This window comes from Helobdella robusta (assembly GCF_000326865.2).
Source record: "Helobdella robusta unplaced genomic scaffold HELROscaffold_91, whole genome shotgun sequence".
Taxonomy (NCBI): domain Eukaryota; kingdom Metazoa; phylum Annelida; class Clitellata; order Rhynchobdellida; family Glossiphoniidae; genus Helobdella; species Helobdella robusta.
In genome coordinates, this window is record NW_008705520.1 from 407,641 (window position 1) to 425,153 (window position 17,513).

General features: G+C 33.5%; 2 protein-coding genes across 2 annotated transcripts; both read left to right on the forward strand.

The window, feature by feature from the left end:
• Window positions 1-4,377: 4,377 nt before the first annotated feature.
• Window positions 4,378-5,046, forward strand: HELRODRAFT_90891 (hypothetical protein; the record flags this gene model as incomplete). Its single annotated transcript, XM_009033454.1, has 1 exon — window positions 4,378-5,046. One exon carries the CDS (start codon window positions 4,378-4,380, stop codon window positions 5,044-5,046), a length of 669 nt encoding a protein of 222 aa, XP_009031702.1.
• A 9,248-nt stretch (window positions 5,047-14,294) lies between these two features.
• Window positions 14,295-16,396, forward strand: HELRODRAFT_182729 (hypothetical protein; the record flags this gene model as incomplete). Its single annotated transcript, XM_009033455.1, has 5 exons — window positions 14,295-14,484; window positions 14,700-14,761; window positions 14,925-15,052; window positions 15,367-15,441; window positions 16,141-16,396. 5 exons carry the CDS (start codon window positions 14,295-14,297, stop codon window positions 16,394-16,396), a joined length of 711 nt encoding a protein of 236 aa, XP_009031703.1.
• Between the last annotated feature and the right edge of the window lie 1,117 nt (window positions 16,397-17,513).

Consider the following 17,513-nt stretch of genomic DNA (forward strand, 5'->3'; position numbering starts at 1 on the left):
CGAATATGAAAAAGAGTAAAAATGGAAAGCTTTGTTCAGATATGCATTTCTTGTGATGGTGCTTCATTACAAAAGTATTAAAAAATCATGATGTGTGTTGGCGCATTTGTCTAATTGTATATATTTTATGTTTTAAAAACTTGAATTACCAAATATTTGCTCAAGTGTTTTTCATTGGAACATTTATTTATACAATTTTATGTTTTATCAGATGGGATCATTTTGAATAATTCATCAAATAAACACGTAAGTGGGGCACTTGTTTGCGCTGACATCAAATATGACGTCCAGTTAACTTTTACATCAGTTATACTTTTAGAAGGTTCGTAAAAAAAATGTTAACATATAAGTGGAGTTTTAAGTCTGGTTTGTCTATCTGTTTGTTTGAGAGCTATTGTCTTGAAACAGTTACGAACATGCCACTTTAATACAAGGCTCCTTTCTAGACTTCTAGACAAAGTTTCTGGAAAAAATCAAAATATCTAGAAACTTATTTGTGATATAGTATATATATATATATATATATATGTGTGTGTGTGTGTGTGTGTGTGTGTGTGTATGTATGTATATTAAGTGCAGTATCATTTTATGAGTTACAAAAGTAATTTAGTCTAGCAGTCTTGGAGTTTTTTTGTATCTTCTTAAACATGTGTGCATTTGTATGTGGGCTTGTTTGTGAGTTCTTGTGCAATAAAGATGCAGATGGGTCAATGGACAAGTCTCTTGCAAAAATTAAACCTAACTTTTTTGCAGGATTAGCTCAAAGACTGCAAATACTAAAAACATTTTTATATTGTTGGGCTGTTCTTTTCCTTAAAAAATTATTTCAAATTATAAAAGACAAACTAAATGATAAATCACGACAATACAAAAAGAGATTTAATGGATGTAATTATATAGCTGGCAATAAAACTTGCAACATCATTAGCATGCGTGACAAATCGTGGAGAGTAAGTACACTGCGCAGGCAACATAACAGCAGCAAACCTGCTTAGATTTCGTTTTTTTCTTTTTCTTCTTTTTTCCATTTTGCGTCGATTCAGCAGTGAGATCGGTTTCGTCCATCTGTTCAGTGAGGTCCTGGTTCGGGACCATGCCCCCGTCGTAGTTGGCCAGTTTGTAGATCACCCTGGAGACCAGTGGCCGCTCCTCCTCTTCATCCTTCAATCAATCGTCACAAACTTACTACGATGATTTTATGCTTATTTTCAGATTATAAAATTCAAAATGTAAAATGGATTTTGAAACGAATGATGAAGCGACAGCAGCTGTTTCGTTCGCGGGGAAGACGTTGGCTGAGGTGCGAAATTGCGTGTGATTGATAATGTCTGCGAAATGAAAATGTTTAAATTTGCTGGCTTGTCGATGTTGAATAAATAATGAAAGTGGATTGAAACGATGAATGAAATAAAACGCAGCGCAACGAGGCACGCAAGGAATTTAAAATTCCTGACAGCATGGACATGAATAAATACAATTTGTTGAATTTTATGGGAGGAACTCTGGTGAATGTGTGGTGGTCAGTGCAAAAAAAAGTTTAAAAATCCAATCGTTGCTGAATTGATGAGAATAATGTTGGCCATGTGCCACACTGAAGAAGATGCCACTGCACCTCAACATACCAACTGCAACAACAACATCACCAGCGTTGTCACTTTCATTCGTCAAATAAAGTTTGCTCAACTAAAATCAACAACAATGCATTCGCAACCATATTTGCAACGCAATATTAATTACAACAGCATCGCATTCGGGACAAACTGTCAACAACAAAATATCAATAATGATACATATACAACAATATATCAACGCAAAAAAATCAGCAACAGCATAATATCATCAAAAACAAAATATTAACAACAACAAAGCATCAATAAAAACAAAACAACAAGTAAAACAAATCAACAACACCAACAACATTACATCAACAACAACAAAATATCAACAAAACATTCACACAACAAAACATCAACAACAACACCAATAATAACAACAACAGAACATCATATCCTAAAATCACCCTAAGATCAACACACATATGAACACAAACATGAAAGCCTTCCTGCACACACTTACAATGCAAGCGGTCACTGCAGGCGCTCATCTCTCAATTCATTCACCACCAACAACTCTCTCTCTCCTCTCTCTCTCTACTTTACTTTCTTCCTCACTTTTCTCTCCCTCAAACATTTGATACATTTTTTCTTTTTTTTTATCCAATTCATTTATGTTTCCTTATCTCCATTTTTTAATTCAAATGAACGAACTATTTCACTGCACCTCACCACAACGAAGGCGGGAATGTTTTTAAAAAGCTGACGAGAGTGACTTCAACGTGGAAACCGATATTTGATATGACGTCATTTCGTCGTACATACGAGGCGAGGCACGCCACTCCAATCAAATGTCTGCATTGATGATACGTTTGCAGTTGTAAGCATCGGTGTACAAAACTGTTTGACGGATGTGTGCGTGTACACGTATTGTAAGTTACCCACAAAACACGTCAGTCTACTAATTCTAATTGTTTTCTAACACAAATATCGGTGAACACGTGTATTAGCACACATTTTATTTTATAAGCCTCTATATATTTCACAGTACATGTGTTGTAAATATATGCATATATATATATATATATATATATATATATATATATATATATATATGCGTATATACATATATGCATATATGTATAAATGCATAAATGTATAAATGTATATATATATATTTATGTATATATATATATAAGAATGTGTTCTAGTTCTGTTTCTACTGGTGGTAAAATCAGCGAAGGGACCGATCGATAAATAAGATGGATATATATATATATATATATATATATATATATGTGTGTGTGTGTGTGTGTGTGTGTATGAACCCGTTTTGATGAACAAGTCATGGTTAGGCATGCAATCGTTTCCGAGTTCAACTTTTATCTATGTCCCTGGTCTCGCACAGTCAGGTATCTAGCAGCTCCATCCAGAATGCAAAAGGAATTAAATTATATTATATATATATATATATATATATTATATATATATGTATGTATATATGTATATACGCGTGTGGTGTGTGTTTGTGTTTGTGTGTATTTGTGTTGGAGTTGGAAGGAGACCATATTTTATACAGTATTGTATGAATTCTACCGAATTGTTGGCATTAATCAATTTAAGGTTTGTCTCTTCAATTTTCCTTACTAGAATTTTATGGAAGTTGTTCAATTTATTGGAAATAAAATTATTATCCAAGTTCGTCATGGGAATTTAATGAAACTGTTGTTATCCAAATTCATCATGCAGATAGGCCCAATTTTGATTTTTCACTAATCCTCTTCAGTGCAGGCTACGTCTATATGGAACAAATCTGGCACGAACTTACTCCAGGTCCTTCCTTCCTTCATCTTCATGTGGGTGGCGTGAAATTGTAAATTAAATTTTTTTTCCTGTGTACATTGGTGATTAAATTAAAAATGAAATATATAGAGATTGGTACTATTTTATTAAATGATTAAAACTAAATCTTAAATGTATTTCAGTTGATTTTGTCAATACGTTGTAGTTTAATTGAAACGTTTCATTTAATTTTTAATTACTGACATAAAAAAAAAATTGACAAGTTTTAGTCTCTAAACTGCGAATTCTAGCAATGAGATTCGATCAAAGAGGAAGCCGCTAATGATGAAATTACATTAAAATTAAGCAACACTCTATCTATCTATCTATCTATATATTTTTATATAAATTTCAGTTATCGGATTTGTCTGCAGCCATTTTTAAGTTTTTGTTTAAAAATCATTATTTCAATGTTTCGTTCGAAGTTATCAATCTTCATGTTCTCAAAACCTGTCGTTTCCTAAAATAATTTTTGTTGTAACGATTTGATTAAACTTAAGAAATGTGCAAATAACTTTTCATTTTGCTGAAGTTTTATAAAAACACGCTCAGCATGAAATATTCGCAAGCCGCAATCGAGATAGGAATGAGCCAGCCGTTCGCTGTTCATATACACTTTAAGCAAACAACTGCCAGTGGTGCATCACAAAGTGCCTGCCAAGTGCAATCAACGCGTTATTTGAGACTGTGCAAGCACCTATTTATAAGATGAATCGTTCATTTGTTGGCATCACTAAATAAACAACCACCATTTCATATCAGTATGGTTATGATGTTGTACTATTACTTTCATTTAGTCAGCCAGAATGAGCCATGTTGCTGGCGTAAGTTGGTTTACTGGGGTTTTATTTATGGGAAAAGGGAGAAACCGGGGAAGTGGTCGCGAAGATAATTTCAATAAAATATTCATGCTGCTTTCTGCTGTGAGTGTCCTCTAATGAGATTTTTATTTCCCACACAGCGAGGTAGCGCGTTATATAAGATGAGTGACGATGGTCAAGATAGTGCAAGAAGGTATCAAGATAGTACAAGAAGGTATCAAGATAGTACAATTAGGTATCAAGATAGTGCAAGTAAGTATCAAGATGGTGCAGGTAGTTATCATGATGGTGCAGGTAGGTATCAAGATGGTGCAAGTAGGTATCAAGATGGTGCAAGTAAGTATCAAGATGGTGCAAGAAGGTATCAAGATGGTGCAAGAAGGTATCAAGATAGTGCAGGTAGGTATCAAGATGATGCAAGAAGGTATCAAGATAGTGCTGGTAGGTATAAGGATGGTGCAGGTAGGTATCAAGATGATGCAAGAAGGTATCAAGATAGTGCAAAAAGGTATCAAGATGGTGCAAGTAAATGTCAAGATCGTACAAGTAGGTATCAAGATGGTACAAGTGAGTATCGAGATTGTGCAAGAAGGTATCAAGATGATGCAAGTAGATATCAAGATGGTGCAAGTAGGTATCAAGATAGTGCAAGTTGGTATCAAGATAGTGCAAGAAGGTATCAAGATGGTACAAGAAAGTATCAAGATGGTGCAGGTAGGTATCAAGATGGTACAAGTGGGTATCAAGATAGTGCAAGTAGGTATCAAGATGGTGCAAGTAGGTATCAAGATGGTGCAAGTAGGTATCAAGATGGTACAAGTAGGTATTAAGATGGTGCAAGTAAGAAAGTACAAACAGCTCACTAGAGGCAAGAAAGAGTGAAAAAATCAATTACATTATTTTGGGGCTAAATAGTTATTTTAATACAAAGAAACAAAAATAAAGAAAAATACTTTGTTCAAAATTAAAAAAAAATTATTTTATAGAAAAAATAACTTTCTAACCATCCTCTGCATTGCAATCTTTCTTATCACAATCATTATTATACTCATTACTGTTATGATTATCAATCATCACTACAATCAATATCACATTACTACTTCTATTACTACTGCTACTTCTACTACTTCTCCTGCTATTACTACTGACTACAACTGCTGGTAATAATAATAACAATAATAATAAACAATAATAATAATAATAACAGTTAAAGTATTAACAATCCTCCTCCTCATCATCATCACAGCCGTTCTGAGCACTGACCTCAAAGAGAGCCATCTCGACCCTGCCATGGTCATTCGTCATCAACGTGTCCGCCTCCGTCGCTGGCACACTGTCCACTAGCAGTGCAAGTGTTTTATTATTATTATTATAAATTAATAATAATAATATTATTATTATAAATTATGATAATAATAATTATGAAAATTAGAGTCATATTTAAACAATAGCAATTATAGCATTGTTCATATCTTCAATATTAATGATGATCATCACCGTCATTAATAAAATATCTTTTTAAATTGTTTCAGACGAAAATATTCAATTTTAAACACATAGAAACAATAATTTCAGAACTTGGACACACCACTAAACTCGTACGCGCACACACACACACGCACGCGCACACACACCGACACACAAATACAGTGTTGAAACAAATCAGCCAATAGCGATGAGGGTTTTTTAATGAATTTCATTTCATCTACCAATGACATCAATCGTACCAAGCCATGAAAGTTTCTTTCTGAGGTTTATTTAATTATGTTACACATCTCTAGTTGAACGCAGGTGTGTGTGCATGTGGCTGTGTCAGTGTGTGTGTGTGTGTGTGCGTACGTGTGTGTGTAAGTATGTGTTTGTTTATGTTTTAAAGAGTGCGTTTCTGCTTTGTGTCGTGAGATTGTATGTGCTTTGTTTATTATTATTATACATATATGTATAATGCAATTTTTTATGAAAATCACAGCATGTTTGGTAAACTAAGTTAACTAACGCCAAACATGCTCTGATGTTTATCTATAATTACACACACACACACACACACACACACACACACACACACATATATATATATATATATATATATATATATATATATATATATATATATATATATATTACAGCAATCAGAGATATGATCAAATTTTTTTAATTCAAACCCTAACTGCAGTATTTTGAACCAATTGAATGGATTTGAGCAAATCAATATTAACCAAAAAAGTAAAAAATTGCAATAATCCAACCGAGGTCAAAATAAAAACTACAACAAGTTGCTGAAAACATCTAAAAACACGTATTTCAAAATTAATTTTAGATTTTTAAAGCAAAAAAATATTTATTAATTTGAGCACTTTGAGATTTAAAAGACAACTAATTATCTAACATATAACGAAGATATTTAACTACAGATAACAGGTTAATGATAGACTTGTTATAATTTCATTCGAACTAATTTTAGAAAGTGAAACTTTAGAACCAATCCACATCATTTCCGTTTTTTTGATCAAGAACAAGACGAGCACATTTCAACCAAGATTTTATACACTCAAAAGCTCCAACATTTTTAGAAGTCACACCATCAACTTCAGACAGAGAGCCAGCACCATAAATTAGAATATCATCAGCACACATCTGAATAGAGATATTCAAAAATTCAACTAAAGTAATCAAATCAGCAATCAGCAATATATACCAAAAACAGAAAAGGTCCAAGCGCAGATTCCTGAGGGACACCAGCTAAGACATCAAATTCTCAAACCACACCTTCTGGATCCAGAAGCCAACTCATCACAACTTCAGCTACACAAAGAGATTTCTTCAAACGATCAAGTAATATACCATGATCCACCGCATCAAAGGCAAAACTTAAATCAAAAAGAGCTAGCTAGAACAACAGTCATATTATCAACATGCAGCAAAATATCACCAACAACCTTTAACAATAAATTTTTTAACAACAAACTTTTAAATACACATATGTTTCTGTTCGTATCTAGGTACGTTGTTTTTATGGCTGGTTTTTTACCTATGTGTGGAAAGATGTAGGTATAAATGTTTATACTTGAAGCACTCATTTATGTGCAACTATGCAGACGTGTGTGCAAGTGTGCAAGCATGTATTTATGTGTTGTAAAATTGACCTAGATGGGATAGATGCGTTTGAATACAAAGGAGGAGCATGACTGTATACTCAAGTCTGTTTCTTTCTTCATTGATGGATTAGTTCTGCATCAATCTGGCCACAACTGGCTAAGTAAAATCTATCAAATAATTAAAAAAACTATGGAAGACACATGTATAAATTTGATTACGGTAATTTGTTTGGTGTAAAATAAACATGTTTGTGTGTTTTTATTTGTGAATATTGTTACCATACTACTAACAAACACACACACATATATATACTGTTTTTTTATGTTTATATATATATATATATATATTTGTATAAATGTGATAAAATGAAAGATAGCTGACAAAGTTGTTGAAAACGAATTTATGTTTAGTATGGATCAATTTTGTGAAGGTATTGCCTTATTCTGTAATGTTTTCTCGTTATTAAGACCTTACAGGCGGAATCAAAGAAAGACGATGACACTTCTTCCAGAGCGATGTTTTGTTCGGAGGTTCAGCCCGCTGGAGCATACTCGGCTCGCTGTGTGCTCGTGCATCTCATTATTTATTTGCCTTCCGCCTATCTCCCCGTGTTTGCGTGCGTGCGTTTGCATGTGCGCGTATGTGTGCGTGTGTTGTTTGCTCAGTCTGCGAGTTTGTTTATGTGTATTTGATTGTACCTAGATTTTTAAAAAGGAGTTTGTTGTTTAAACATTTAACTTATATTTGCTGCTGTGTAATCTGCGTGTACATAATCTTAATTTTCTTCTCATGCATTTTCAATTTAATCGTTTAAAAAAGTTTTTTTTATTTTCATCACAACATCAAAAGCCGTTACAGTTCTCAACTTAATGAATATTTCGTCGTTTCAATTGACATCTTCATCTGCATCGTACATAATCCTTAGAGCGGCTGGCATTATTAACATCATAGGCTTTGCATCATCGCTATTAACTTTTTTGTTACAATCATTTTTATCATATCTGCTGTAATCAATGCATATTCATCCTTGTCACTGCTATTATCATCATTACCATCATCATCATCAATTTTATTAGCATCATCATCAGTATCACCATTAATTTCACCATCATCATCATCACATCAGATCATATCATCACCGAGTTCAGCTTCATTAATTTCCGGAAAAAATATTGGTTTGATGGCAAAAGTGTCGGAGTTGTATATGGGAGGAGTGTACGTTTGTTGGTCTTCTGTTGTTACAACAAGTTGTGGATGTTGTTGTGGTTGTTGTGGTAGCTGCTGTGGCTTCGCTGAATATGAGGGTGGGAGAGGTGGCCGTGTTGATAAATTGTCGTTCATCTTGCTTGCATGAAGTTGCAGCTGGATGTTTTTCAGTATTGTTGTTGTTGTCGTCAATAATTTTCAACAAATCGATTTTGTTGGAAATTTTTTTTAATTAATTTATAAGTAACATCGTTCGTTGCTGTTTGTTTGCATTAATATTTTTTTTTAATATCTGTCGTCGTCGAATTCCATCAACAATAACTCCTCGTTCGTTTATTTATTTTGGCGGGTTTCTTATGCAAATTTCCAAATTCTTTAAGAAATATGAGACTACAATTATATGCAAACGTTTCATTGATCCCAGGAAGGAAGCAATACAACCGCCTTGATATTTGATGATAATACAAATATTTAATAACATAACTGTGCGTCTGGCTATTTTTAAGTTTCTACTGCAGTTACATCAAACATGTACTTTGTAAAAATTCTTAAGATTTTGAATTCCAAATTAGGTTAAAGAAAAAATTAAATAAACGCATGCACAAATATAATTATTTCATTTGGGGAATTCTGACGTTTTTTTTTTAGCTCGAGACAAACTTTCGTAACAACTCCAATTCTAAACAGTTGTATGGTTAGTGGGGCAGAGGTTTCAGTTAACTTGAGAGCACAAAATTAATTAGCAAAGCGTTGTTAGCCATGAAGAAGGTGTCTCGGTGCCTGAGACTACCCAGGATGTTTGCGAAGGGAATGTTACGATTCTCTGCTCTATTCTCCGACGGGTGCTCGCCAAATAAGTTTTTTTGTTTTTTTTTGGAGATATTATCACATTCATGTTTTACTTCACGTTTGAAGAACAAATTTATAAATAATTTTGTAATGTTCAAAAGGACCTCCTCGATTTCATGCAAGAATATAAACAAAATGAAATGTGATAGGGAGGAAAGAAAATAGTTTTAAAATTATAAATTTTGGAGAAAGGAAAAATTTTCAGAAAACTAAAAAACAAATAATTGATGATAAAATCCGTGCAACAAAAGATATTAAATCGCAAATGACGTCATTAATGCAATGGGAGTGTGCGCCACTCGTGCATTACACGTGCCGCTTCTTCCTATTGGTTGACATCTGAATGCCAATAAATAAAATTCTCATGCTTCGAATCTTATCCTTTGTTTTATCGCTTGTTTGGCTCTGGCTCTTGTTGTTCATGTGTGTTCTTGTTATATTGCTTATCATTGTTGTTGTTGTTGATGATATTTTTGTTGTTGTGGTTGTTTTTGGTGAAGTTGGTGCTTTGTTGTTGTTGTTGTTTAGGACGTTTATGTTGTAGTAGGTACTGTTGGTAATGTTTTATGGTCAAAATGTTGTCGATGTTTTTCATTTGTTTTCGTGTTGTGGTTAATAATGTTGTTGTTGTGATGTTGTGCCAGTGTGTGTTGTTATCAATTTTGTTTTATGAAATGTTATTAATATTATGATAATTTAATGAATTTGACTTTTTAAATATGTTGACGCTGTTATTCTTGATACTGTTGATATTGATTTCTTTTCAGTCTGAATGTAGCATGTACGGTATGTCTAATTAATTTGATTTGATTTTATAAATATTAATCTTTCATTGCTGTCTTACTGAACAAATGGCGAGAACATCTCGGGATGGTTGGTTGGCGAGGTAGTGTGGCGGGCACAGAGGAACGTGTGTTGCTTCTACAATATCTCTGCTGGTTTAGCTAGCTTCTAACTTCTTCCAAGTTTCTTTTATGTCGTCATCTTTTAGCAGCAAATGACAGTTTTATAGCAGATGTTTCACTTTACAGCATTACTGGTTGTGAAATATTGAAACAGTGTTTTTGGTTATGAAGTGCAACATTTTTTCATAATTGCATGAGAAGAGTTGCAATAGTAGTAGTAGCAGCAATAAAAGTTGGAATAGTAGTAATAGTAGTAGAGGTACAAGTAGTAGTAGCAGTAGCGGCAGTAGTGGTGACAGTAGTAGTAGCAGTAGTAGAGGCATAATAGTAGTAAGGATAGCAGTAACAACATATTTCATCTGCAGTATTCAAAACAGTAATTTTTGTACTCCTATGTAGTATTAAAAGTTTGCGAAGGTTAATTGGATGGTTGAGAAACTCTGTTCTTATTTATTGGAGTTCGAATTGGGTTGTAAAGTTCCATAAAGCTGTTGTAATTGAGTTTTCGGTCTGAGTGTGAAGTTTAGTGTTATTTCTTCTATCATACTCTGCAATGGATGCGATGTCGGTGTAGAGAGCTTATTCATTTCTGAAATATCTTGTAAGAACTTTACATTTTGTGTTTTCATAACTTTTACTTGTTTTTGTATTTTAGCTGTAGTAGTTGTAGTAAGAAGAAGTTGTGGTATGTTGAAGTTGTAGCAAGTAGAAGTTGCAGTAGGTTGAAGTTGCGGTGCTTGTTAAAAAGAAATATGAGTAACAAAAATAGCATTGGTATTAGTAAAAATATTATTTTTGTTGTTGCTATTATTTTTATATCGCTGTTACTTTTGATGTTATTATTTGTATTATTATTAGTAGTAGTAATAGAAGTAGGTGTAGTAGTAGTAGTAGAAGTAGTAGTAAAAGTAGTAGTTGTAGTAGTAGTAGTAGTAGTAGCAATAAGAAAAGTGTAGCAATGAATAAAGTTACGTTCACGGTGAATTAATTTAAATAATTTCATTATCAAATAAACAAAACAACAATGATATGCAACCCAAACGTAAAATATATATATCATTGTGTTAGAAGATGTTAAAAATATTAAACAACTCGGACAAGCAACAGCAGACAGTTTCAAACTTTAGCATGCAAGTAAGTAATCCGAGGTTGCTTGAAGATGCTAACCAACTTTTCAACTTTTGATAAAAATTTATTTCTGAATTAGAACTGGTGAAGTTTTTTTAATATTATTAAGAAACCTGTCCAAACAAACGAAGGAATATTATAAACAATAACTTTCAAATGTATCCATATCCATAACAAAACGCCTCTAACAAAGTTAAGTTTCTTAACAAACTGAAATGTTTGTGTGTGTGTTTTTGGTTGTGTGTGTTTGTCCTAATATGCGTTGCTGTAAACATAGACGTATATATTTCTTATAAATTAATTAAACATTTAAAAAATGTATTTATTTATATATACTATCACAAAGATATATATATCAACATTTCTTAAAAATATTTTAAATTATACTATTCATATGTATTTACCAAACGACTTATGTATTAAACGATTTATACATTAAACAATGCATGAATTAAACAATGTATATATTGTTTGTATTAAACGATGTACGTACTAAACGATGTACGTAATAAACGGTGTACGTAATAAACGATGTAAAAGAGTGAACATCCGCTGTTTGAATAATTAATAAACAGTTAATATGTATGTTATGCACAATATATAATCCACACATACATATATATACATATTATATATATAAATATATTATCCATATGTGCATTGTGCATGTATATGTTTACATAGTAGTGGAAGGATACATATGAAAGTGAAGAGCGTAGAAACAACATCCTATTCACTCCTCTCACTCCTCCACGTTTTGTTTGTATGCAATTTGGAGCATTGCAAAAATAGAGGGTTGCTTTTTATCTGCTACTTTTGTTTTTATTCGTTAATTGTTTCTTTTTTCTTTTTCTTCTTCTTTCCTGTTTTTTTTATTTATTTATTCTGCGTAATAATTTCTTCTTCGATACTCTGTAAAAAACTTTTTTGTTGATATTTTTCTATCTCTCCAGGAATTTTTACGAGATGAGATGTGTAGATGTTCAACTCTTACAGCATCCAGCTGATGTTCAGCACACTCGCCCCATCACATCCACCTTAGAATGTCAGTTCGGTGAACACATGAAGGTACCGACGGACATCTGCTGACCCTGACCCTGTTTTACAAGCTCATAATTTCATGCGCAACTTTTGAATATTTTTTAATTTTTTCAACTTATTTGTTTAATTTCATTAATTTTAATTTAAGTAATAAGAGTAAGACGTTTGGAGCAGCATCGAGTAGAAATTTGGTTTTCCAATAGAAAGCAGTGCAGGCAATCTTGTCTGCGGCCTTCAGAAGCAGCTGCTCAATTCATGTCGGTGTTGATGAGAATGTTGCAATAAAAATGGTGGTGGTAAGTTCCAGGAAAATGATGGTGATGAAGATAAAGAAGAAAATGTGATGATGACGATGATGGCGATGATAGTGGTGATCAGAAAGATGATAGGGTGATGATACGATGATGATATTAATTATGATGATGACAATGATGATGATAACGATGATGGTAGAATCTAGTATAATGATTATAAACAAGAAAAAAAAGCTGATGGGAATGACGACGATGATGCAAGATGGCAACCGTAACGATGAATCCAATGCTAATAATGATAGTTTCGAAATATTGGTGAAAAAATAAAATAACTATAATGATGAAAGCGATGATGAATAAAAAATTTTGACGAATGAAACTGTTTGGCGTCAAACATTAAACAACATACGTGTATTCTTTTCATCTTAATTCCTCAAAATATACACCTGGTTCAAATGTTGCCGTGCCGCCAAAAAGCTCATTTGTTATCATTAATATTTTTGATTTTTTTGATTTCAAACCTTAAAACTGTAATGATTATTGATGCACCATTGAAACAAAGGTTTTCATTCATTCTATCAATTATATCACAAATGCATTAATGCTGCATTAAATTCATTTATCTATTCATTCATTCATTCGTCCATTCGTTCGTTCATTCCTTCAAAACATCATTCAATCTCAATTATCATCGTTCAGCCATCCATTTTTGTATTCATTAATTTTCAGAGAATTTTATTTTTTTATTTTAGAATAATTATATCATCAACCTTTCTAAAAGAAATCAAAAGCGATGTTATCGTCACTATATTTATTCATGTTGTGTGATGAAAATGTCAAAGTAATAAATGATTTTGACGATGTTCCATAAATCATTCCTAATAAATGCCTTTTGTATTGTATGTGACTTGTTTGAATGGTGTGGTGTGCGTGATTGGTGTGTGTGTGTGTGTGTGTGTGAAGAGTGTATGCGTGAATGTCGTGTGTAAATATGGTGTGTGTGTATGAATTGTATGTGTGAATGGTGAATGTGATGGTGTGTTTGAATGGTGTCTGTGATTGGAGCGTGTAAATGGTTTGTATGAATGTGATTGATAGGTGTGAGTGATGAATCAGAATGTGAATGAGTTGTGTGATGGTGAATGTGAATGTAGATGTGAATGGTGTGTGTGAATGTGAATGGAATTGGCTAATAGAAATTTGTCAACGTGTGGAACCTTTGTCCGTGTATTGTGATTTTATTGCTTATATGACACGTCATATCATCATCATCATTCCTAATAATATCACTAATAACGTCACAATCTTAATTACGTCATTGTCATCATCCTCACAACCGTCATCAATGTTTCCTACCTGACCAAATGAAAACTCCTTCGATTCCTAATACAAGATTGAGTTATTAGTCCAGTTCACATTCCGATGCAAATCATTTTTTTATAACAAACTAGAAAACATCATAGCCATAGAAGTTTCTACATCGAACTATAAGTTTCAATTTTTTAAATTAAAAATAAATGCTGATCGCAATGCACAGCGCAATGGAGGATGTGGCATGAAATTCAAATTGTTGAGAAGATTTCCTGGAGTTGGACAAAAATGAAAAATGGAAAAATTGGTTCACTTAAGACGGTAGTAACGAAAAATATTTTGGTGTCCCTGGATATTGAGAACTTCGAGCAACAACTTATGAAGCAAGAATTTCAAACAATAACTACCGTCCTTACTGGAGGGCACCAGCAACTTCTGCTTCCGAACAGACGATTTTTTAACAAGATGATGACTTACAGTAAGATAATTTTTATTTGATTGCTCCCAAGAGTCGGTGATAATGATGATAATGATGACTTTTAAAGCGCTTTGGCAAGCGACTGAAACAGGTGGTATTGAAATTGGAAAATTTTCAGCTTTCAAACGGAAAGAAAGATCGAAACAGACAGATAGCATCAACTTTCGACATAACAAATTAACTTCACACCAGTACGAACATTTTTTTTATCGCAGACCGAACTTCAGCTAGTGAGGGTTTTCATAAAACATTTGTTTCTCCATGGAGGTTGAATATAGTACAAATTTTCAGCTACACGTTTTGACTGATAACATGATCTATATTTATAAGCAGAGCAGTTACTCTTTCAAAGTTTCTTCATGACTAAATTTTGATAAATATCGTTAATCAATATCAATATCGTATATGTTATTATCATGTGGTACATTTTGCTATTTTAGGTCATCGCAGACATTAACGTTTATGACCAGATAGATGAGTTTCCATCTGCTGCCACACCAGCAGAATCAGTATACTGTCGCCATCATTGCCAGTCTGCTCTACCTCTCCATTTTTTCAGCATAGACAGGTTAGCAAGATTTAAAAATTAAACATTTCTACGTTTTATTTTTTTTACAATGAATTATTTCGAATTATGTCAGGCTAGTTCAAACCTTTAAGACTTCATGGGCCGATAGAATGCATGCGCCTATGTAAGTCATTGTAGGAAAATGTTTTAAGATTTGTGAGTAGACAAAAGTCATGGCAAAGAAAATAATTGAAAAGTAATTGAAATTTAGAGAACAACATGAACATGGTTTGTCAACGCAACCAGATTTGGACGTCAGAACTGCAAACTAAATAATCTTAACCACCAATTTCTTCCAATCGCCATCAATGAAGATATTCCCAACAATGCAATCAGCGCCTAATGAAGTCTAAATCGTTTGGTGCCTGCAACTGCAACGCAACACGTGGGTGGGCCAATTTTTTGCCACTGGTTTGTATTACATGGTGACTTCACGACATGCAAGGATCACATGTGCTTGTGTTGCTGTTCTGTTGTTTGCTGATGTGTGGGCATTGTTGCATTTGATTGTGTTTAGCGTTTTGATAGTGTTGTGTAGTTGTGTTTAGTTAAATTTGTTGTGAAGTGTGTTGATGAGTATGTGTTGTTGTATTAGATGGTGAAGTGTTGTTGTATAAGATGGTGAAGTGTTGTTGCAATAGATGGTGAGGTGTTGTTGTATTAGATGGCGAGGTGTTGTGTCGTTGCATTAGAACAATTCGATTGTGTTGTGGTGCGTGGCAACTCAATCGTTCAAGGACCACATTTATTACCAGTTCAATTTGTATTGACATCAATAATGAAGATTATGAAGGTGATGTTGATGACGATGGTGATAGTGATGGTGCTGATATAAATTTAACTTTTCCAAAAAATAAAAAAAGATGACATTGACAACATTTTTTTAAAATTTCTTACAAAATGTTGCAAAAATACGATGCTGCAGTTGATTATGATATCGAAGTTAACAAATTTTGGTGTTAATACAGAAAAACAAAATTTTATTGAAAAATTTTTACGCGTTCTAAACCGTGCGTATACATGTCAGGTGGGTACGTACACATGTTAAGTGCACAAACACCTAATGTACTTACACACCCATAATGTAGGCACACTCGTAAACTCAATAGAAAGAAAGCTCTGGCTTTAAGAGCCAACAAAATCAAGAAAAGACCACGACGTCTGCCTATGGCTAGAGGAACCGAACCAACGAAAACGTGGCGTGACTCAAAGAGGAACAACGCAGGTTTCAAGAGCAAAGACCTGGTCTGGTTGTGCAGTGCAACCTACGGTGCAGAAAAAGAAGATGTCCGGCGAAACTCCCACGGAACTGGAAAGATCGCTGCAAGGTCACTAACATGGTAAATGAGGTGATCCACAGGACCCATGATCGTGAAAGACAGCGGAGAAAGAAAAGAATCGTCCATTTGGGTAAATTATTCCCTATTCATCAAAATAAAGAAATGACGCCTAACAGGCTAAGGTGGGGGTAACGTTATAACCGCTGCAGTAGTCAAATTGCGCTACAGTTTTTGTTATCTTGATTGTTCGTTATCTTTGTTATTTTTGCTATATTTGTAATCTTTGGATCGCAAGAATCTCTTGTATACAAGGAAGCATGAGTAGCCAAGTCGGTAGCGAAATTAGAAGCGAAGTCGTAAATGTGATTTCTGTAGTTACTTGGATTAGTTCAGTGTTTCTATCACTGTTGACATTCAAATAAATGTTCAACAAAGTTTGCGTTTGAAGCAGTTGTGTTCATCTATCGGAAATCTTGAACCTATGGATAAACGATGTTGTTGGAAATGAGATCATTGAAGTTATAACATTGGTGCTGGTAGTAACGATCGTTAAAGTAACTGTTTTTTTGTTTTCTCATAGATCCATACTTCTAAATGTACCAATAATATTTATTATACATCCTATGAATGTAGATATGCTTTGCAACAATGTACAACGCATATCTGTTTGATGTAAGTGTACGAACGTATACGTACAAACACTTATGCATATACATTGAACATATTTGTATGTACATAAGTATGTATATGTATGTAAGCATGTGTATATATATATATATCAAAATATAGGTATATATATATCAAAATATAGGTATATATATATATATATGTGTGTGTGTGTGTGTGTGTATGTGTATGCGTGCGTGCGTGTGTGTGTATAGAAGCAATGTGTAAGTCTGTAGTGCCAGTAAGAAAGCAGTGAAGGAGATTGCTAGCTGTGACGTCATGAAAGCATGCAAGCTGTGTGGTGGTCAAGCCAGGGTTGTCCAACGAGGAAGATGTGATGAAGATCTTGTTGATGATGATGATGTTGTTGTCGTTGTTGGTATTGTTGTTGTTTATGATGATGTTGTTGATGATGTTTTTGTTGCTGTTGTTACTAACGATGATTTTGTTGTTGTTGTTGATGATGATGGTGCTATTATGTGGTTGTTGTTGCTATTGATGATGATGATGTTTTG